The sequence below is a fragment of the Myxocyprinus asiaticus genome, chromosome 24, assembly GCF_019703515.2.
Source record: "Myxocyprinus asiaticus isolate MX2 ecotype Aquarium Trade chromosome 24, UBuf_Myxa_2, whole genome shotgun sequence".
Lineage (NCBI taxonomy): Eukaryota > Metazoa > Chordata > Actinopteri > Cypriniformes > Catostomidae > Myxocyprinus > Myxocyprinus asiaticus.
In genome coordinates, this window is record NC_059367.1 from 36,638,811 (window position 1) to 36,662,702 (window position 23,892).

Sequence of the window (23,892 nt, forward strand, 5' to 3'; positions counted from 1 at the left end):
TTAAAGTTGCTGTAACTGATTTTAGCCATTCTAACTTCCACGAGACTGAGCTGTTGATTTAGCCATGCCCCCTCTTTCTAAGACTGCACCGATACCGTTGAAGCAGACACAAAGCATGTTCCCACGGTTGTCAAACACAACAGTAGCGAAACAGCACCCTCAGCTGACAAATTATAAACCAGAATATGGCATTAAGCCTCAATAATTACAACTACAATACTGTGAGAACATGCAAAATGATTGATAAGCAGAAATCGTCAGAGTCTGCGGCTGCAGACACTTTTCTTTTGCTGTTTACAAAGTCTAGAGCTGTCACAGGGACCGGTGAGATATCTCACGAGACTTATTTCAGTGATATCTTTCAAAGAGTAGGAACATTTTTTGCATACCTTTCCATGAAAAAAAATTGCGTACAGCACCTTTTTTTACAATACAAAAAGTTGCTTAAAAGTCAAAATATTGTTTGTATTTTTTCCAGATCATTGTCCATGACACTAATATTGGTCTACTTCCATCTGAGCAACTTTTAATTGTTCCATGTACCCATGCATCAGACAGATGCTTTTGAAGCATCTCACTTTGGTTGCATCAAATTTCACTAGTTTTCAGCGTCTCTAGTCATGAGCGCTGTTTTTAGAGCGTGTCAAGTTAAATGTAGTTTGAAATGTTGAAAAATGCATCTTGACATCCCTGCGTTTGGTTGTGCTCGGTCTAGCTGTCTTTGAGCACAGGCTATGCTGCCTTCTCTCGTTGGTTTGACGAGGCGTGTTGCCTGTACAGCTGGAGCTGACTGCCCCCTACTGCCACATCAAAGTGGTTCATTAAGCTTGAATTGCTCTAGTGATCATGTAACTGCAGGTTGGGTATCTCCAAATGGGGATGAAATCTCAAAAAGAGGGTGGGTTACTCCAAAAGGGGGCGTAACTTCCACACACGGTTAGGGTTAGGTTAGGGGCTCACTATATCTTTGCTGGTGTTTTAGGAGCTCCCGCCCCTTTTTTGGAGCTCTGCCTGCAGCTATATCCTTCTCACCGTGATAGGAACATTTCTTATTACGGAATTTACATACAAATCGGGAATTGATTTTACCACATGTAGGGATGTTATTAGGCAGACCATGAAGCGGAAACCCTCTTAACTGTTGAAAAATCATTGTAACACGTAAGTAACACTTCAGTAATTAAGGATACCAATTTTTTTATATCAATAATAATAATCCATATTAACAATTTAGTAATTTTTCCAACAATTGTTTTCAGACAGATTGTTTCACTTTTAATTGACTATATCACAATTCTAGTGGGTCAGAAGTTTACATACACCAAGTTAACTGTGCCTTTAAGTAGCTTGGAAAATTCCAGAAAATTTTGTCAAGCCTTTAGGCAATTAGCCAACAGCTTCTGTTAGGCTAATTGGAGTCAATTGGTGGTGTACCTGTGGATGTAGTAAGGCCTACCTTCAAACTCAGCGCCTCTTTGCTTGACATAATGGGAAAATCAAAAGAAATCCAAGACTTCAGAAAAAGAAATTGTGGACATCCACAAGTCTGGTTCATCCTTGGGAGCAATTTCCAAATGCCTAAATGTACCACATCCATCTGTACAAACAGTAGTATGCAAGTATAAACACCATGGGACCACGCATCCATCATACCGCTCAGGAAGGTGACATATTCTGTTTCCTAGAGATGAATGTAGTTTGGTGCAAAAAGTGCAAATCAATCCCAGAACAACAGCAAAGGACCTTGTGAAGATGCTGGAGGAAACAGGTAGACAAGTATCTACAGGTGCTGGTCATATAATTAGAATATCATCAAAAAGTTGATTTATTTCACTAATTCCATTAAAAAAGTGAAACTTGTATATTATATTCATTCATTACATACAGACTGATATATTTCAAATGTTTATTTCTTTTAATTTTGATGATTATAACTGACAACTAAGGAAAATCCCAAATTCAGTATCTCAGAAAATTAGAATATTGTGAAAAGGTTCAATATTGAAGACACCTGGTGCCACACTCTAATCATCTAATTAACTCAAAACACCTGCAAAGGCCTTTAAATGGTCTCTCAGTCTAGTTCTGTACCCTACACAATCATGGGGAAGACTGCTGACTTGACAGTTGTCCAAAAGACGACCATTGACACGTTGCACAAGGAGGGCAAGACACAAAAGGTCATTGCAAAAGAGGCTGGCTGTTCACAGAGCTCTGTGTCCAAGCACATTAATAGAGAGGCGAAGGGAAGGAAAAGATGTGGTAGAAAAAAGTGTACAAGCAATAGGGATAACCGCACCCTGGAGAGGATTGTGAAACAAAACCCATTCAAAAATGTGGGGGAGAACCACTACGCACAGACGTATGCAAGACATGGGTTTCAGCTGTCGCATTCCTTGTGTCAAGCCACTCTTGAACAACAGACAGCGTCTGAAGCGTCTCGCCTGGGATAAAGACAAAAAGGACTGGACTGCTGCTGAGTGGTCCAAAGTTATGTTCTCTGATGAAAGTAAATTTAGCATTTCCTTTGGAAATCAGGGTCCCAGAGTCTGGAGGAAGAGAGGAGAGGCACACAATCCACGTTGCTTGAGGTCCAGTGTAAAGTTTCCACAGTCAGTGATGGTTTGGGGTGCCATGTCATCTGCTGGTGTTGGTCCACTGTGTTTTCTGAGGTCCAAGGTCAACGCAGCCGTATACCAGGAAGTTTTAGAGCACTTCATGCTTCCTGCTGCTGACCAACTTTATGGAGATGCAGATTTCATTTTCCAACAGGACTTGGCACCTGCACACAGTGCCAAAGCAACCAGTATCTGGTTTAAGGACCATGGTATCCCTGTTCTTAATTGGCCAGCAAACTCGCCTGACCTTAACCCCATAGAAAATCTATGGGGTATTGTGAAGAGGAAGATGCGATATGCCAGACCCAACAATGCAGAAGAGCTGAAGGCCACTATCAGAGCAACCTGGGCTCTCATAACACCTGAGCAGTGCCACAGACTGATCGACTCCATGCCACGCCGCATTGCTGCAGTAATTCAGGCAAAAGGAGCCCCAACTAAGTATTGAGTGCTGTACATGCTCATACTTTTCATGTTCATACTTTTCAGTTGGCCAAGATTTCTAAAAATCCTTTCTTTGTATTGGTCTTAAGTAATATTCAAATTTTCTGAGATACTGAATTTGGGATTTTCCTTAGTCATCAGTTATAATCATCAAAATTAAAAGAAATAAACATTTGAAATATATCAGTCTGTGTGTAATGAATGAATATAATATACAAGTTTAACTTTTTGAATGGAATTAGTGAAATAAATAAACTTTTTCATGATATTCTAATTATATGACCAGCACCTGTGTATCCACAGTAAAACAAGTCCTTTATCGACATAAACTGAAAGGCTGCTCAGCGAGGAAGTAGCCACTGCTCCAAAACTGTCATAAAAAGCCAGACTACAGTTTGCAAGTGCACATGGGGACAAAGATCCTACTTTTTGGAGAAATGTCCTCCGGTCTGATGAAACAAAAATTTAACTGTTTGGCCATAATGACCATTGTTATGTTTGGAGGAAAAAGGGTGAGGCTTGCAAGCTGAAGAACACCATACCAACCTTGGAGCATGGGGGTGGCAGCATCATTTTGTGGGGGTGCTTTGCTGCAGGAGGGACTGGTGCACTTCACAAAATAGATGGCATCATGAGGAAGGAAAATTATGTGGATATATTGAAACAACATCTCAAGACATCAGCCAGGAAGTTAAAGCTTAGTCACAAATGAGTCTTCCAAATGGACAATGACTCCAAGCATACCTACAAAGTTGTGGCAAAATGGTTTAAGGACAACAAAGTCAAGGTACTGGAGTGGCCATCACAAAGCCCTGACCTCAATCTGATAGAAAATTTGTGGGCAGAATTGAAAAAGCTTGTGTGAGCAAGGAGGCCTACAAACCTGACTCAATTACACCAGTTCTGTCTGGAGGAATGGGCCAAAATTCCAGCAACTTATTGTGAGAAGCTTGTGGAAGGCTACCCAAAATGTTTGACCCAAGTTAAACAATTTAAAGGCAATGCTGCCAAATACTAACAAAGTGTATGTAAACTTCTGACCCACTGGGAATGTGATGAAAGAAATAAAAGCTGAAATATATCATTCTCTCTACTATTATTCTGACATTTCTGACATTTCACATTCTTAAAATAAAGTAGTGATTCTAACTGCCCTAAGTCAGGGAATGTTTTCTACGATTAAATATCAGGAATTGTGGAAAAACTGAGTTTACATGTATTTGGCTAAGGTGTATGTGAACTTCTGACTTCAAATGCGTGTGTGTATGTATGTATAGTGCATCCGGAAAGTATTCACAGCGCTTCACTTTTTCCACATTTTGTTATGTTACAGCCTTATTCCAAAATGGATTAAATTCATTATTTTCCTCAAAATTCTACAAACAATACCCCATAATGACAACGTGAAAGAAGTTTGTTTGAAATCTTTGCAAATTTATTAAAAATTAAAAACGAAAAAAAAAATCACATGTACATAAGTATTCACAGCCTTTGCCATGACACTCAGAATTGAGCTCAGGTGCATCCTGTTTCCACTGATCATCCTTGATGTTTCTACAACTTGATTGGAGTCCACCTGTGGTAAATTCAGTTGATTGGACATGATTTGGAAAGGCACACACCTGTCTATATAAGGTCCCACAGTTAACAGTGCATGTCAAAGCACAAACCAAGCCATGAAGTCCAAGGAATTGTCTGTAGACATCCGAGACAGGATTGTATTGAGGCACAGATCTGGGGAAGGGTACAGAAAAATTTCTGCAGCATTGAAGGTCCCAATGAGCACAGTGGCCTCCATCATCCGTAAATGAAAGAAGTTTGGAACCACCAAGACTCTTCCTAGAGCTGGCCGCCCGGCCAAACTGAGCGATCGGGGGAGAAGGGCCTTAGTCAGAGAGGTGACCAAGAACCCGATGGTCACTCTGACAGAGCTCCAGCGTTTCTCTGTGAGAACCTTCCATAAGAACAACCATCTCTGCAGCACTCCACCAATCAGGCCTGTATGGTAGAGAGGCCAGACGGAAGCCACTCCTCACTAAAAGGAACATGACAGCCCGCCTGGAGTTTGCCAAAAGGCACCTGAAGGACTCTCAGACCATGAGAAACAAAGATTGAACTCTTTGGCCTGAATGGCAAGCGTCATGTCTGGAGGAAACCAGGCACCGCTCATCACCTGGCCAATACCATCCCTACAGTGAAGCATGGTGGTGGCAGCATCATGCTGTGGGGATGTTTTTCAGCGGCAGGAACTGGGAGACTAGTCAGGATCGAGGGAAAGATGAATGCAGCAATGTACAGAGACATCCTTGATGAAAACCTGCTCCAGAGCGCTCTGGACCTCAGACTGGGGCGAAGGTTCATCTTCCAACAGGACAACGACCCTAAGCACACAGCCAAGGTAACAAAGGAGTGGCTACGGGACAACTCTGTGAATGTCCTTGAGTGGCCCAGCCAGAGACCAGACTTGAACCCGATTGAACATCTCTGGAGAGATCTGAAAATGGCTGTGCACCAACGCTCCCCATCCAACCTGAAGGAGCTTGAGAGGTCCTGCAAAGAAGAATGGTAGAAACTGCCCAAAAATAGGTGTGCCAAGCTTGTAGCATCATACTCAAAAAGACTTGAGGCTGTAACTGGTGCCAAAGGTGCTTCAACAAAGTATTGAGCAAAGGCTGTGAATACTTATGTACATGTGATTTTTTTTATTATTTTTTTTTAATACATTTGCAAAGATTTTAAACAAACTTCTTTCACGTTGTCATTATGGGGTATTGTTTGTAGAATTTTGAGGAAAATAATGAATTTAATCCATTTTGGAATAAGGCTGTAACATAACAAAATGTGGAAAAAGTGAAGCGCTGTGAATACTTTCCGGATGCACTGTGTGTGTGTGTGTGTGTGTGTGTGTGTGTGTGTGTGTGTGTGTGTGTGTGTGTATATATATATATATATAGATAGATAGATAGATAGATGATTCTGCTGACGAATTACAGAAATTACCAATTCATTCGCGCTACAGTTTTTAAAACCTTTATCTCCAGGTAATTGGGTTGTTTCAGTTTGTGGGAGAGGTAACTATATCTTTAATTAAGGTTACAATAATAAAAACACCCTCGCGATCCAGGCAATATGTCAATGTCAACATTTTAATATTTATAGTATTATATTATTAAAATACATCGACTCAATTGTGATTCAGGCAATACTGAATTAAATGTTCATTGTCATAATAATATTCTAATACATTGTTTTTAATGTGGATTGACGACAGCAACCATTCTTCGGATCGTTTGTGAGTTACTCTTAAGGAGTTAGAAGTCCTCAGGATGACTTCTAAGCTGTTGTGGCTACTTTTAGCATTAAATTACTCTTAGATGAAAACTTTACGAGCCCTAAAATTAGGAATGACACGCCCCTAATTTTTAAGGGTTGCTCCCAAATTTCTGCGTTAGGATCTACTTTTAGCCTTTAGATCTTTTGTGAATACGGGCCCTGTTGTGTAGTCTCAGGGGTTATTGGCTCTTTTAAAACTGGTTCAGATGTGGCTCATCCAATCAGAATTACATAAGCATGATTTTACATTAAATCTTTGTGATTACACTTGAGTCCTGAATGCTGCAGGATGGCATGAACTGTTGTTGCTCTTTATGTGAGTATTTTGTGAGTGTGATAATTCAGTGTGTGTTTTCAGATGGTGGTCTGGAGGAGTTGGTTGAGGAGCTGAACAGTGGGAAGGTGATGTATGCTTTCTGCCGCGTACAAGACCCCAACTCTGGCCTTCCCAAATACGTCCTTATCAACTGGGTGAATCCTCTTTTTGTAACTCTTTCCATTGATTGGTTCTTTGCTGTATGTACCTGAAAAGTTGTGCTTGGGATTTAGTGACCTTATTTCCACAGAATACAGCCTCAGATGTTCAGTGGGGTCCAAAAGTCTGAAACCATATTGAAAATTTGATTTAAAATCTAATGTAAAGCTGGAAATAAGCAAAAAGTTGAACCTTTAAGTTGATAAAATAATTATCAAAATATTAATAACTATAGTCTTGACCAACACAAAATAAGTATCGTTTTAAAGCTTAGAAGCTGAACTTAAGCATAAGGCATAATGACCAAAACGATACAAGTGCTTTGATATTTGCAGACAAATCAGAAGTGTTCGGTTTTGATAATTTATTAAACATTTTGCTCTGCAAATTTTATTGTAATCGGTAAAAACATCAAACTGGTCAAATAGCCATGTGTCATGTCATTGGAAAGCTCTCAAAGATTAGAATACAACTAGCCTATTTTTATTTTTTTTTTCCTTTCAGACAAAAATATAACGAGTAATAGCTACGTATATGTCTTATACATCTTACATTAGAGCCGTGGGAAGTAGAGGTGCTGAGGGTGCTGCAGCACCCCCTGTCTGTGTTCCAGCCCACCCTGTGAAGTGCTGTCAAAACAGTGTATGCATGGAAAATTTATGACAATTCATTCGTTTGTAAATATTGTATTCTGTGTTAATCTCGTTAATGAGAGAAATGACGAATATGCATAGGGGTATTTTTATTTCTGAAATGATAACTAAGACGACAAGAAAAAGAAGATTGTAACAAAAATGTAATGATTTTAATTGAAACTCTTTTACTCTAGGAAAATGTGAGGAGAAAAAAATAATACTGAAAGAAATTAACAGTGCACTAACAATGTTTTCAAAAAGAATAATAAAAAAAAGAATGTATTAAATAATCCAGACATAGTGATCCCATCTTGAGCTGCATGAATTAAGATGATCACCAATCACCTGTCTAAAACACGGAAAATTATTAACAGTCCCTAAAACGAATAACAACACCATAACTTCTAAAAAGATAATGCTAATACTTTATACTTGATGCTATTATTTCAGGAATGCAGGTTTTCATGAGGAAATGTTCGTAGAAATCTTTCAATAAATGTTTATAAATTTTTCGAAATGTATTAATAATTGGTTAACTTTTTTTTTAATATTTAGCAGACACATTTTTTTATAGCGGTTTAAGAGCTCTCCTAGGGTATTATAGCACAAGTTTGATTTTATGTCTCCAACATCGCATCCCACAATCACCCCCACGGTCCGCAGCACCCCCTGTTCTAAAATGTTAATATTGCTTATATGCCACGTTTTTGCTTATAGCTTCATGAAAAATTAAACGAACATAAAATATCACATACCATCACTTAAAGGTGATATGTTTAAAATGAGCCCACACACAACATAATCCGATGCAGAGATCATTAGATAATCCACACAAAGCACACAGCACATAATGTGCTATCTGGCTTAAAACACGTTAGCTTTCCTGGATCACATGACTTCATCGGAAATTATGTAGTATGTTGTCCAGTGTCATGGAATGTTAAACCAATCGTATTAGGATTTAGATCGCTGCAACCAGAGGTGGAAGTCATCCAAATATGGGCAGAGAGGATCGTTCACTCTGATTACATATGTCCACCAGGAGATGTCACCAAGTACATGACACAGACTCAATGATGACTCAAATGACACAGAATGAGATCTCGTTACTCATGCCTGCATGTTTTGGAGAGAGAGCATACCTTTAGTCATTGTTGTATCTACATGTGTAATTAGTTCTTATGTGCAATTATGTTTTATTTTTATTGTTGGAAACAAAATTATTTTTGTAATGCTATAACTTTTGACTGCTTTGTTGTATCAACACAAAATCTTATAAAATGTTACAGGTGACATGATTGGGAACAAAACAAAGGAGTTTTTCAGAGTTTTTGAACTCTAACCCTTTTATTTTTTTTATTTATTTTATTTTTTAAGCAGTTTCTTAGGTTGTGAGTCTAATTTATCATATTTGTATCATTAAAAAAGGATTAAAAGGTTTAAAGGTTAATTTTTTATTATTTTTTATAAGTCTTTAATTTTGGGTATGCCACTGAAACAGGAAATCTTAAAAAAAAAATAAAAAATTAACCTTTAAACCTTTTAATCCTTAAAGGATTAAAATAGTTAAGAAACATAAAAATGAAGGAGAAATATTTCAGATTTAGCATTATCTCAATGTCACTATCTTGCAGATTTGCTTCTAATGAAGCACACACAAGATGCTCTTTGGAACATTCTCAGATAATACTGGAAAACATGGATCATCAGGTTTTACACAAATTTGTGGAATTCATGCCAGCCCAAGTGCATGCTGCCATAAAAAAAATAATGGACATACCAAATACAAAGAGATTTTGAAATTCTTGTAAACTTTACACTGACATTTGTACTGGTGTTAGACTTTTGGACCACACTGTGTTAATAAACTTGTAGCTTATTATCCATCAAATGCAATAAAGAAGTGAACTGTTTTCTTCAGTATGTTTAGTTAATTAAAATTGTGTTTTTAGACTGGCGAAGGTGTGAAAGATGCCAGGAAAGGACAGTGCGCAAACCACGTGAGCGCCATGGCTAATTTTCTTAAGGTGACTTGGCTATTTTGTTATTCTTTTGAGAGTGTGAATACATCTATTTGTGTGTGTTTTGTTGTGTGATTGAGCTGACAATCAGTGAACTTCCTCTGTGACTGAAAATGCTGTGATCTGCAAGCAAGACATTTCACTTTCAGGATGTGATGTCAGCCGTCACTTTTTAATGGCAGCTGACTTTATCAAACCACAAGCTCTAACAGTATCTAGAATCATGGCAGATTGATATTTACTTCAGCTAAACACATAAAGCCTTATTAACTGCTGATGTTTGTCTTTTCTGAATATCTGATCAAAATGTTTTCTCAGTAATTAAATCTTAGTGTTTCCTAAGACGAACTTTACATTTAATATTGCTTATATTTAGGGTTAGGCATTTGAACAAACCCCGAAAACTTGGTATTAAAACAACATCCATGTTTGCTGCAGGAACACATTCAGGGACTTGTTAATTACATGTATTGGTGTTTGTTTGCAATGTAGCTGAGCTAGCTATGTGTGATTCAATTGCGCTGTTTATTTGTTTGTTGTTGTGTTTATGTTCGATAAGGGCTTGCACACAGCCAGAGCAAGGTTGCTAATAAACAAATCAAGTGCACATTTACCAGTACATGCGTGGGCATGTTTCATCTGAAACCAATATGTGAATCTTGACACTTATGTCTACTGGATTCATATGCATGTTTAAAATGAGTAGGCTATTTAAGATGTGTTTTGTATTAGTGTGTTGGACTAAAATGACTGTGCGGTGCTGTTTCTGCAGGGAGCTCATGTAACGATAAACGCACGGGCAGAAGAAGATGTGGAGCCTGATGCCATCATGCAGAAAGTGGCTAAAGCCTCAGGAGCAAACTACAGCTTTCACAAAGAGTCCAACCGCTTCAAAGATGCCGGCCCCCAAGGGCCAGTGGTCAGTGTCTTACACACACTTATTGAATGCAGAGGTTAGCTAATCATGGCATAGGTCCTTTACATACAGAAGTCTTGAAGGCACAGTTGCAAAGAAAGCCTGTTTAGTTCTAGGGTTCAGAGAAAGAGAGTGGAAAATGGTCATGTAATATGACTTCATATGCAGAAAACAAAGACGGAATTGCGGAATCCAGTCATAAAAATGAAAATAACTATGAAATGCGGAATGTCAGGAAATTTGACATACTTGGGATTAAATGAGTCAATGCACAAATAATCAAATTAAAATCATGATATGTCCTAGTGTGATGATAAAACCACAAAAGGCTGTGATTTAATTAAATAAATTTACACACTGCATGTGCTGCATGCTTCAAAATGAATGTGTGAAGACGGTCATAGCATCAAGAGCAAAGTCCCTTTCAAGGCTAAATAGTCTCTGATTACGAGCATCACACACACTCTGTGTGTAGCAGATGACAGAGAGCAGAGCATCCATTACCCTTAAAGTGCGAACATGCAGACTATGTTTATATAATCAAATCGCAGCCTTTTGCGGTTTAATAAGCACAATAGGCCATTTAGCGAACTACTTATCTGGAGGTGTGCAGCTGTTGCAGAACTCCAGACTGCGACTATAATGGTCACAAATACGACTAAAAATAAATGATTGTGACAATAATTACAAATCTAGTCGCCATTGGCAAGAGTCGGGATGTGTGCTTTCATATATAGTTTCGTCAGATATCATCTTGTGAGTTATTGAATACGTCTTTAGAGTGCCAGTGCGCCACTTTTCACCCTTTCTATTGATGATATGAGCTTGCTGCACCGCACGCAACAACAAACACGGCACGATCCATGATGTCCGATTCATGAACAAATGACTGTTTTGAACTGGGTCTGTATAATGAATCACCCAACAAAAGCTCATTTGAACTCAGTAGCTCAGGTTAGCAGTTTGAATTCGAGTCACTTTCTCAGCGAATCAGCCGTCAGTGAGCTCACAACTGGGAGTGCAGACATTTCAAAATAGTAGTCCCATGTGTATTTCAGGCTTGTTTATAATTAAAACTCCTGTGTTATGTACCAGATCTTTTTATTCATGGATATTATTGATTGGTATTGGAGTAGCACAATAAACTGCATCTGGGATTTCATTCAGTTTGCACTCTTGTAGTCTTTGTGTCTGGGCCATCTAGTCTTGAAACAACCACACCGTCTTTTTCCAGAGCAGCCTGTATTTCTCCTGAGGTTACCTGTGGGTTTTTCTTTGTATCCCGAACAATTCTTCTGGCAGTTGTGGCTGAAATCTTTCTTGGTCTACCTGACCTTGGCTTGGTATCAAGAGATCCCCGAATTTTCCGCTTCTTAATAAGTGATTGAACAGTACTGACTGGCATTTTCAAGGCTTTGGATATCTTTTTATATTCTTTTCCATCTTTATAAAGTTCCATTACCTTGTTACGCAGGTCTTTTGACAGTTCTTTTCTGCTCCCCATGGCTCAGTATCTAGCCTGCTCAGTGCATCCACGTGAGAGCTAACAAACTCACTGACTATTTAAACACAGGCACTAATTGCAATTTAAAAAGCCACAGGAAAATTAACCTTTATTTGCCATTTAAACCTGTGTGTGTCACCTTGTGTGTCTGTAACAAGGCCAAACATTCAAGGGTATGTAAACTTTTGATCAGGGCCATTTGGGTGATTTCTGTTATCATTATAATTTAAAAAGGAGCAAAACAACTATGTGATAATAAATGGCTTCATATGATCACTATCCTTAAATAAAAGGCAGTTTTTTTTTTTTGTTTTTTTTTTGCATGATCAGTCATATTTTCAAAATCAGTGCCAACATTTCACAATTTCTGCCAGGATATGCAAACTTTTGAGCACAACTCTGTGTGTGTGTGTGTGTGTGTATATATATATATATATATATATATATACACACACACACACACACACATACATATGCATTTATTTTATTTAATAGATGCACTCCCATATACATTATATATATATATATATATATATATATATATATATATATATATATATATATATATATATATATATATATACATTGATTTTGAAAATATGACTGATCATGCAAAAAAACTGCCTTTTATTTAAGGATAGTGATCATATGAAGCCATTTATACATAGTTGTTTGGCTCCTTTTTAAATTTTGATGACGAGTGGTGGTCTGTTCCTCATAAAGCTATTGTATGATTTAAGAAGACTTGGAATATAGTGCTCAAGTCAGATGAACTGCACAGGTGAAACTTGTATGTTGCTTTTTTGGTCATTTAGAAGCTTGAAAAATCCCCATTCACTATTTGCTTCATAATATGAAAAAGATTGGCATTCTTCAACATTTCTCTTTTTGTGTTCTACAGAAGAAAGAAAGTAATGCAGGTTTGGAAAAACAGGAGGGTGAATAAATGATGACAGAACTGCATTTGTTTTCAAATCTGGCTAGCAAATAGTCATAATTTACCATAATTTCATTGTTTTTTTTTCATACAGGGATCTGTTTACCAGAAGACTAATGCCATGTCTGAAATAAAAAGGACTAATAAAGACACTTTCTGGGCCCAAGCAGAGGTAAAACATTTCCTCCTTGTGATTTACATGTCCCTGCTCATTCATTATTTACTCTGTCTTAAAATAAATTTTCATCTAACTTTCTGTTAACTTTCTAAATTTTTGCTCGATGCTTTTGTCTATTTCACAGAAAGATGAGGAAAAACGTCTTAAGGAGGAGAAGAGAAAGGCAGAGGAGGAGAGACAGAAGCTGGAGAAAGAGAGGAAGGACAGAGAGGTCAAGGAGGCAGAGTTACGGGACAGGAGAGCAAAGGAGAAAGCGTCACAGATAGATGAACAGAGGCCAGTGTTGTTTGCACAGCGTCTCGTTTGTCTGAGTGTACTGTATGTGTGTTTGAGATGATGATGTATTTGGAGGGTCCAAAATAAACTCTCGGTGGCTAATAGTGAGTGAATTAATAAAACTGGATATAAATATTTCTTATTGCCCATAACTGTATTTTGCATGATTTAAAAGAAAATACTCTTCTGTTGTGTTTGTGTCATTTTGACCCATTTTTGGTAAAGAATATTTTTGGTGGCTGAATATCGTCACATGTAGTTCTGATGAAAAAAGAGAATCACACACACCAATTATATTACCAAAGGGAGATTAGCATTATTAATAATAAAATGGATTACGCTACCGTTCCTAATAAAGTTACCAGCCAACTCCCCAAAGCCAATTTTAACTCACAATTGGCATTTGGCGGATGCTAATTTTGGACCCTATATGTTTATTACAGGAAGTACCAGCAAAAGCAGGAAGTAGAGAGTCAAGCCCAGGAGAAACCGCAAAGGGTGAGCAACAAACACATACCTGTGCACTTCTTTAATCCCCACAACAGCACTCTGGACATGTTCTGACACAGTTCGTGTGGAAAAACCAGCACAGTATGTTTGCAGTAGGGCTGCAACTAATGATTATTTTGATAATTGATTAATCTAATGATTATTAGAACGATTACTCGACTATTCGGCGATTATTGCAACGATTAATCATTAGCCTTTAACCGATTATTCAGCTTGTGCCCCGACTTAAAAGGTTGTATTAAACGTGCTTACTAACAATAAAGAGGACAAAATCATCTTTTAAAAATACCTCAATGACTTTCACTGAATTAAAGGGTAAAAATACTTTTAAGTTTAATTCAGTAAAGAAATTCACTGCAAAAAATCCTATTGTCATCAAGTGTTTTTGTCTTGTTTTCCATTTTAAAATTGTCTGAAAATCCTTAAAACAAGATACATTTACTTGAGAAGCAACATATATGATAATTAGAGAATGTATCTTAAATATAAGTGTATTTTGTATATAAGTGAATTTTTTCACTTGGTTATACTTCTGCGAGCGCAGTAAAGACAAAATATACTTTTATTCAAGATCTATTCTCTAAAAGCAAGCCTAAATATCTTATATGCTGCTTCTCAGGTGAATGCATCTTTTTTTTTTTTTTTTTTTTAAGGATTTTTAGGTATTTTAAAATATTTGCATTTTTAATATTAGATTCAGCATTCTCAGATAACAATTTTTATCTTCTGCAGTATAGCTGCTAAAGAAAATGTATGTTGTTTTAAAGGAGTTTTAGATATTTATATTGGAAAACAAGCCAAAACAAAAGCAAACCAAAAACTTATTTTGTTGCAGTGTATAATGGGGCGAAGACTACCCTCTCTCAGCTTTCTGTTCCCAAAAATAAACTCTCTCTTATTAATAAAGCTGCGTATTGCCAATTTTCTTTTCATTAAGAAATGCACAGTGACATATATTATGATTCAATAAGTTGCCATTGCGTTATAATCTAGCTGCATTAAGCGTGCGCACTCGAGGGATGAGTGTCCCCACGACAGAGTGTGCATCAGCCGGGTGCAGTTTCAGTCTCTTAGATCGAGACACTTCACGCAACTCATAGAAGAGGCGCTGACCACACAGAGAAATGATCTGCTTCCTTATTATTTGAACTTTATTAAAGCTATAACGTTTTAAATATAACTGCATTTAAGATGTAACGCTGGGGTGTTTCCTTTAAGACGCTCGACATGCAAGTTTTGCTTAAGCCGAGCATCAGCTCCAGCTCCATTATTCCACAATCAGAGTGCTTCTGTATTTACTTATTTTGTATTTTTGCATTATCATTCCATCATACTTTGCGATTTACATCAGCTGAAGCTGTGAAAGTTTAGAGTGCATCTGGACTGTGAGCTGTGTAATTCTTCCTCTCCTCAGTCAGGCACGAGCTGCAGTGCTGCTCTCACGCGTCATCATTAGAGTTTAATGTGATCTCATGTTACGTTAAATGAGATCAAACGACTATTCAACAACAAAAAATTTTGTAGACAATTTTCTATTGTCGGCGTTGTCGATAACGTCGACTAATCATTTCAGCCCTAGTCTGCAGCAGACATGACTATTTTTGTTTCATGCTGATTTTGCATCACGGTTTGGTGTGAACATGTTAAAATTCGTCGAATACCCTGAGACCTGACCGAATTCCTGCTGTGTAGCATTGACAAGGCTGATCAGCAGTCAAATCAAGCAAACATGGCATTTAGAAGAACTACTTGCCCTTTAGTTCTGGAAACACTTTGTAAGCATGGTTCATTTTGCAGCCTTTCCTGTCTAAAAACCATGTCTGATTTGACATGTTTAGCAGCCAACTAAACCTATTTTTAATTAGATGTTTAGTATCTCAAATGATGTACACACATTTTTACAAATTCAGTGACTAGTTAGTCCTCATAAAAACGTACTCTAAACAATTTTCTTTGCCATCAGACTTAAATAAACTTCTGCACCTTGACCCCCTAAACAGACTAGACTCAACACTTAACTGAAAATCATTATCTAATTCACTGAACATCACTTCCCTTTTTCTAGCACTGTGTGGTTTCTGTACCCACTTTGTTGTCTTTAGTTAGTTTTACCTCACAAGTTCATGCTAACACTTCTCTCTTCACTTAGGTTATCTTCAAACCATATTTCCCAAAATATACATCCCAACCAAGCAGCCATGACAGAAATGATAAATGTTGTTCAGCATCTGTGGTTTGTATGTAGGCAATGTGCACAGTTCTTCCAGGACTGCTCTCACACATCTTCAAGGGTCACAACTGACTGAATGGTCCATTTTAATTCGATTGAACTGTTTTAATAGACTTTTCGGTATTGGGCGTATTATGTGTATATTTAAATGAACATTTCTCTCACTTCATCTGCCATCTTGAAAGGATGCATGTGAGAGGAACTTGTTTTAAATAAGATCGTTGTGTCCCAAATGATGGACTATACACTATGCACTTACAATATACATTATGCACTCAGCCATGTAGTGTATACATTTTCAAAGTGTAGTGTTGTCCCAAAAGGAACACTTATCATTTTATTTTACTACACAGAAGCATTCGCCGGTTAACAACTGACGGAAGTGACGTTTCAAACGCACGTGATGTGTTGCGGCTAGCTTTAGCGCATTAGCCAACCTCAGTTCAACACTTGTATCTTAAACAACATACATTTCACACAGCTTTGGTTGATGGTAAAGCATTTCACTTACATTTGTAAGGTGCTGTATCCACTGAAGTTTCACTAGCTGCTACATTCTTCATTATTTACTATTGTTTTGTCAGGCTAGCATCGCAGCCAGATAACTCCGCCCTTTCCGCTTCCAGCCGCAAGCACTGAGTGCATGAAGTGTCCAACATTCCACACTCCGTTTTGACAGTTGAAGAAGTGCATTACTCGGGTACTTAAAGTACACTTCTTTTTGTTGCATTTTCAGTGTTTACATACTACTCATGCTACTTGCACTACAAATTGACACAGAATAGTGCGGAAGTGTGCGGTTTGGGATGCACCTAATATTTAAAAAGGCAGCTTAGTCAAATATGATGCCTTAATGCTTACAGGAATAGTTTGCTCAAAAATGAAAATTCGGTCATCATTTCAAATCTGTAAGACTTGGGGATGGGGACCTGGGCCTGGGTAGCTCAGCGAGTATTGACGCTGACTGCCACCCCTGGAGTCGTGAGTTTGAATCCAGTGACTCCAGCCAGGTCTCCTAAGCAACCAAATTGGCCCGGTTGCTAGGGAGGGTAGAGTCACATGGGGTAACCTTCTCGTGGTCGCTATAATGTGTGGTTCTCGCTCTTGGAGGGGGCGTGGTGAGTTGTGCGTGGATGATGCGGAGAATAGCATGGGCCTCCACATGCGCTACATCTCCGTGGTAATGTGCTCAAGTCACATGATAAGATGCACGGATTGAGGCGAGTCCTTACACCACCACGAGGACTTAGGGAATTGGCCATTCCACATTGGGGAGAGAAAGGGAGTTATGTAATATGTATATATAAAAAGTAAAAACTATAAAAAAAAATAAAATACAAATATAGAAACACACTGTATACAGTGCATCCGAAAAGTATTCACAGCGCTTCACTTTTTCCACATTTTGTTATGTTACAGCTTTATTCCAAAATGGATTAAATTCATTATTTTTCTCAAAATTCTACAAACAATAGCCCATAATGACAACGTGAAAGAAATTTGTTTGAAATCTTTGCAAATTTATTAAAAATAAAAAACGGTAAAAAAATCACATGTACATAAGTATTCACAACCTTTGCTCAATACTTTGTTGAAGCACCTTTGGCACCAATTACAGCCTCAAGTCTTTTTGAGTATGATGCTACAAGCTTGGCAAACCTATTTTTGGGCAGTTTCTCCCATTCTTCTTTGCAGGACCTCTCAAGTTCCATCAGGTTGGATGGGGAGCGTCGGTGCACAGCCATTTTCAGATCTCTCCAGAGATGTTCAATCGGGTTCAAGTCTGGTCTCTGGCTGGGCCACTCAAGGACATTCACAGAGTTGTCCCATAGCCACTCCTTTGTTATCTTGGCTGTGTGCTTAGGGTCATTGTCCTGTTGCAAGATGAACCTTCGCCCCAGTCTGAGGTCCAGAGCGCTCTGGAGTAGGTTTTCATCAAGGATGTCTCTGTACATTGCTGCATTCATCTTTCCCTCGATCCTGACTAGTCTCCCAGTGCCTGCCGCTGAAAAACATCCCCACAGCATGATGCTGCCACCACCATGCTTCACTGTAGGGATGGTATTGGCCAGGTGATGAGCGGTGCCTGGTTTCCTCCAGACATGACGCTTGCCATTCAGGCCAAAGAGTTCAATCTTTGTTTCTCATGGTCTGAGAGTCCTTCAGGTGCCTTTTGGCAAACTCCAGGCGGGCTGTCATGTTCCTTTTAGTGAGGAGTGGCTTCCGTCTGGCCACTCTACCATACAGGCCTGATTGGTGGAGTGCTGCAGAGATGGTTGTTCTTCTGGAAGGTTCTCCTCTCTCCACAGAGAAACGCTGGAGCTCTGTCAGAGTGACCATCGGGTTCTTGGTCACCACCCTGACTAAGGCCCTTCTCGCCCGATCGCTCAGTTTGGCCGGGCGGCCAGCTCAAGGAAGAGTCCTGGTGGTTCCAAACTTCTTTCATTTACGGATGATGGAGGCCACTGTGCTCATTGGGACCTTCAATGCTGCAGAAACTTTTCTGTACCCTTCTCCAGATCTGTGCCTCAATACAATCCTGTCTCGGAGGTCTACAGACAATTCCTTGGACTTCATGGCTTGGTTTGTGCTCTGACATGCACTGTTAACTGTGGGACCTTATATAGACAGGTGTGTGTGCCTTTCCAAATCATGTCCAATCAACTGAATTTACCACAGGTGGACTCCAATCAAGTTGTAGAAACATCTCAAGGATGATCAGTGGAAACAGGATGCACCTGAGCTCAATTCTGAGTGTCATGGCAAAGGCTGTGAATACTTATGTACATGTGATTTTTTTGGGGTTTTTTTTCTTTCGTTTTTAATTTTTAATAAATTTGCAAAGATTTCAAACAAACTTCTTTCACGTTGTCATTATGGGGTATTGTTTGTAGAATTTTGAGGAAAATAATGAATTTAATCCATTTTGGTATAAGGCTGTAACATAACAAAATGTGGAAAAAGTGAAGCGCTGTGAATACTTTCCGGATGCACTGTATTATAATAATAATAATAATAATAATTATTATTATTATTATTATTATTGTAAATTATTATTTATTATGCAAAATATATATAAAAAGTCTGTCAATCGATTAAAATGGTTAATTAATCGCATACATAAATATTTGCTTAGAAACCCCCTCAAATAACAATAATTCAATATATAATGGTTAAATAATTATAAATGGTTATATTTAAATTATAAATAAAATATATATAATTAAAAAATTACAGATAATTAAAATGCAATACATAAGTGGCTTTAGAATATAATGCATTTTTATTTACATATTAATACAATTATTGGCCTACAGTCCATAGCAATCCATTTTGCAACTGATTCGGCAATCAGTCTGAGATTTATTATAAGGGCTTTTATAAGGATGCATCAGTGTACAGCTGTGTCAGACAGATGCTTTTGGAGTGTCTCAGTTGCGTCACATCATAAACATACAATTTTTAGGTCGCTATGTCAAGTTTAATGAAGTTTGAAACTTAGAAAAACACGTCTTGAGATCCCTGCGTTCGGATTTGCGCTCCATCAAGCTGTGTTTGTATGCAAGAACGTGTTCTCATCTTGTGCTCAGAAATTGTGTGGTACTCCATGCTTGAATTGCTTATATGTAAGGAATTTTCCTTATTCATGTCCAGGGACATGATTAATTGCGTAATTGTTTTAACGCGTTATTTTTTTGTATAATTAATTGCACCAAATTAACAGGTTATATCGACAGCCCTAATAAAAAGTAATAACTATTAAAACATTTGTAAATTATACAGTGTGTTAATGTTCATCAGGAGGAGCAGGAGAGGGAGCATGCAGCACAGCAGAAACCCTTTAAACGTGGCGAGTCAGTGGAGAAAGCCAACGTGAGTGAGAGGAAGTATAAAACATCTCTTCTGGCCCCTGAAGTGCAGGACTTTGACTATCTTTAACATTTCTCCCTGTTGTCTTAATGCAGTGGGGTCCTTGTGTCCTCTACTGGAGCTGACTGATATCTTTTATTCTGTTTTATCTTTCTTAATTTGCCCGATTCTACACGAGCAGTCCTGGCTGAATTGAATTTCTGTTTTATCTTTTGCCAAATTCCTCTGCAAGACTTTTGCTCCTTATGCACAGCACTGGCAATAGTTAAGTATGTATTTTTGTATGAAGTGAGCCAGTACACCAGTTTTATGACGTGGTACAACATCACAATATGTGAATTCGGATAGAGGCTTTTTCTCTTGCCTGGTCTCTCTCTCTCTTCATATCACTCTGGTTTCCTCTCTTAGTGTGCTGCTGACTTACTGTGGATCTCTGGATCTGTCCTTGTCTTCTGAAGACTCAGTGTACTGCCTTCAGTGTTATCAGTGTTGCTACTCCTGCCTGCTTTAATATTTGTGTATATGTGTGTGTGTGTATTTGTAACAGGAAGCCGCGTCTCTCATCTCGCAGCGATCAGTTAATCCCAGAGAAATGTTTAAACAGAGAGAGATGGGCATGACCCCTGCTTGCACAGACAACTCTCAGTCCAGTCCAAAACCAGGTACCATTCTTCTGTTCACACACACAACACACACACACACACACACTTTTTCACTGGGAGAACACACATTATGGGAGGCCAAAAAGAAATAATGGTTACACTTTACAATAAGGGTCTAATCGTAAACATTAGTTTTAAAATTGTATTTCGATATGTAGAAAATTAACATTAAACAAGATTATTAATTGCTGTGCAAGTATCATTCATTGTTAGTTCATGTTAACCCCATAAGCTCGGATGTGCCCGCTGAGAAAAAAATGATACAAATATTAATAACTACAGTCTTGACCAACACAAAATATGTATCATTTTAAAGATTAGCTGTACTTTACAATGCATGTAGGCATTATGACCAAAACTGAACAAATGCTTTGAAATTTGCAAACAAATCAGAAGTGTACAGTTTTGATAATATATTAAAACATTTGCATTGTACTTATTATTGTAAATGGTAAAAACATCAAACTAATCAAATAGCCATGTGTCAGATGTTGTTGGAAAGCTCTCAAAGAGTAGAATACAACCAGCCTATTTGTTTTACTCACAGACAAAAATACTGTGAGTAATAGCTAAGTACATGTCTTTGACATACATGTTACATAGATCATCAGATAATTCACATGAAGCACAATGTGCACACAGCACATAATGTGCTATCTGGCTAAAAACACATTAGCTTACCTGGATCAGATGACTTCATCAGAAATTATGTAGTTCATTGTCCAGCATTATTGAACGCTAAACCAGTCGCATTAAGATTCAGATCGCTGCAACCAGAGGTGGAAGTCATCCAAATATGGGCAGAGAGGATCGTTCACGCTAATTACATATGTCCACCAGGAGATGGCGCCAAGTACATGACACAGACTCAATGATGACTCATATGACACAGAATGGAGCTGAATGAGATATCATTACTCATGCCTGCATGCTTTGGGGAGAGAGCATACATTTAGTCATTGTTGTATTTCCATGTGTAATTAGTTCTTATGTACAATTATTATGTTTTATTTGTTTGGAGAGGTTTTTGGAAACTAGGATAAATTATTTTTGTAATGATATAACTTTTGATTGCTTTGTCATATCAACACAAATTTTACACCGTTACAGGTGACATGACTGAGATCAAATGTTTTTTGAGCCACCCTATTTACACACTGAGATGTATAATGTCAAATCAGAAAAATAAGAAAAAAGTACATTTTTGGCTCAAGTTTTTTGCGTGATTTTTCTGCAGTTTCTTAGGCTGAGAGACTCAGAATTTATCATTATCTATATCATTAAAACATTAGAAAAGTTTTCTTTAAAATGATACCAAACACTTGCCCCTCCTTGTTTTTTGTTTTGTTTTTCATCAAGTTATAAGCCTATAATTTTGGGTATGCCACTGAAACAGGAAATCTTTAAAAAAGTACTCAGAACTTAAAGGTTTAACTAATGTTAACAAATATTACAATCTTATTGTAAAGTGAAAATCTTGAATTTGTAGTAGTAAATATGTTTAAATTTGAATATATATACAGTATACTGTGTGTGTGTGTGTGTGTGTGTGTGTGTGTGTGTATGTATATATATATATATATATATATATATAGAGAGAGAGAGAGAGAGAGAGAGAGAGAGAGAGAGAGAGAGAGAGAGAGAGAGAGAGAGAGAGAGAGAGATCTATCTATATATATATATAGATATATATACAGGTGCATCTCAATAAATTAGAATGTCGTGGAAAAGTTCATTTATTTCAGTAATTCAACTCAAATTGTGAAACTCGTGTATTAAATAAATTCAATGCACACAGACTGAAGTAGTTTAAGTCTTTGGTTCTTTTAATCGTGATGATTTTGGCTCACATTTAACAAAAACCCACCAATTCACTATCTCAAAAAATTAGAATACATCATAAGACCAATAAAAAAAACATTTTTAGTGAATTGTTGGCCTTGTGAAAAGTATGTTCATTTACTGTATATGTACTCAATACTTGGTAGGGGCTCCTTTTGCTTTAATTACTGCCTCAATTCGGCGTGGCATGGAGGTGATCAGTTTGTGGCACTGCTGAGGTGGTATGGAAGCCCAGGTTTCTTTGACAGTGGCCTTCAGCTCATCTGCATTTTTTGGTCTCTTGTTTCTCATTTTCCTCTTGACAATACCCCATAGATTCTCTATGGGGTTCAGGTCTGGTGAGTTTGCTGGCCAGTCAAGCACACCAACACCATGGTCATTTAACCAACTTTTGGTGCTTTTGGCAGTGTGGGCAGGTGCCAAATCCTGCTGGAAAATGAAATCAGCATCTTTAAAAAGCTGGTCAGCAGAAGGAAGCATGAAGTGCTCCAAAATTTCTTGGTAAACGGGTGCAGTGACTTTGGTTTTCAAAAAACACAATGGACCAACACCAGCAGATGACATTGCACCCCAAATCATCACAGACTGTGGAAACTTAACACTGGACTTCAAGCAACTTGGGCTATGAGCTTCTCCACCCTTCCTCCAGACTCTAGGACCTTGGTTTCCAAATGAAATACAAAACTTGCTCTCATCTGAAAAGAGGACTTTGGACCACTGGGCAACAGTCCAGTTCTTCTTCTCCTTAGCCCAGGTAAGACGCCTCTGATGTTGTCTGTGGTTCAGGAGTGACTTAACAAGAGGAATACGACAACTGTAGCCAAATTCCTTGACATGTCTGTGTGTTGTGGCTCTTGATGCCTTGGCCCCAGCCTCAGTCCATTCCTTGTGAAGTTCACCCAAATTCTTGAATCGATTTTGCTTGACAATCCTCATAAGGCTGCGGTTCTCTCGGTTGGTTGTGCAACTTTTTCTTCCACACTTTTTCCTTCCACTCAACTTTCTGTTAACATGCTTGGATACAGCACTCTGTGAACAGCCAGCTTCTTTGGCAATGAATGTTTGTGGCATACCCTCCTTGTGAAGGGTGTCAATGATTGTCTTCTGGACAACTGTCAGATCAGCAGTGTTCCCCATGATTGTGTAGCCTAGTGAACCAAACTGAGAGACCATTTTGAAGGCTCAGGAAACCTTTGTAGGTGTTTTGAGTTGATTAGCTGATTGGCATGTCACCATATTCTAATTTTTTGAGATAGTGAATTGATGGGTTTTTGTTAAATGTGAGCCAAAATCATCACAATTAAAAGAACCAAAGACTTAAACTACTTCAGTCTGTGTGCATTGAATTTATTTAATATACGAGTTTCACAATTTGAGTTGAATTACTGAAATAAATGAACTTTTCCATGACATTCTAATTTATTGAGATGCACCTGTAGAT

The 23,892-nt window shown here is 38.0% G+C and overlaps 1 protein-coding gene across 5 annotated transcripts in view; it reads left to right on the forward strand.

Moving 5' to 3' along the window:
* Positions 1-23,892, forward strand: part of dbnlb (drebrin-like b) — a 47,590-nt gene that overhangs the window by 7,973 nt on the left and 15,725 nt on the right. For 2 of the 5 annotated variants that reach the window (XM_051654225.1, XM_051654228.1), the window contains exons 3-10: positions 6,754-6,866; positions 9,458-9,532; positions 10,299-10,445; positions 12,978-13,055; positions 13,186-13,341; positions 13,785-13,835; positions 19,861-19,950; positions 20,495-20,609. In XM_051654225.1, coding sequence (XP_051510185.1) covers positions 6,754-6,866; positions 9,458-9,532; positions 10,299-10,445; positions 12,978-13,055; positions 13,186-13,341; positions 13,785-13,835; positions 19,861-19,950; positions 20,495-20,609 — 825 coding nt within the window. The remainder of the gene's footprint in view (positions 1-6,753; positions 6,867-9,457; positions 9,533-10,298; positions 10,446-12,977; positions 13,056-13,185; positions 13,342-13,784; positions 13,836-19,860; positions 19,951-20,494; positions 20,610-23,892) is intronic. The other 3 variants (XM_051654227.1, XM_051654229.1, XM_051654226.1) reach the window with 2 other exon arrangements.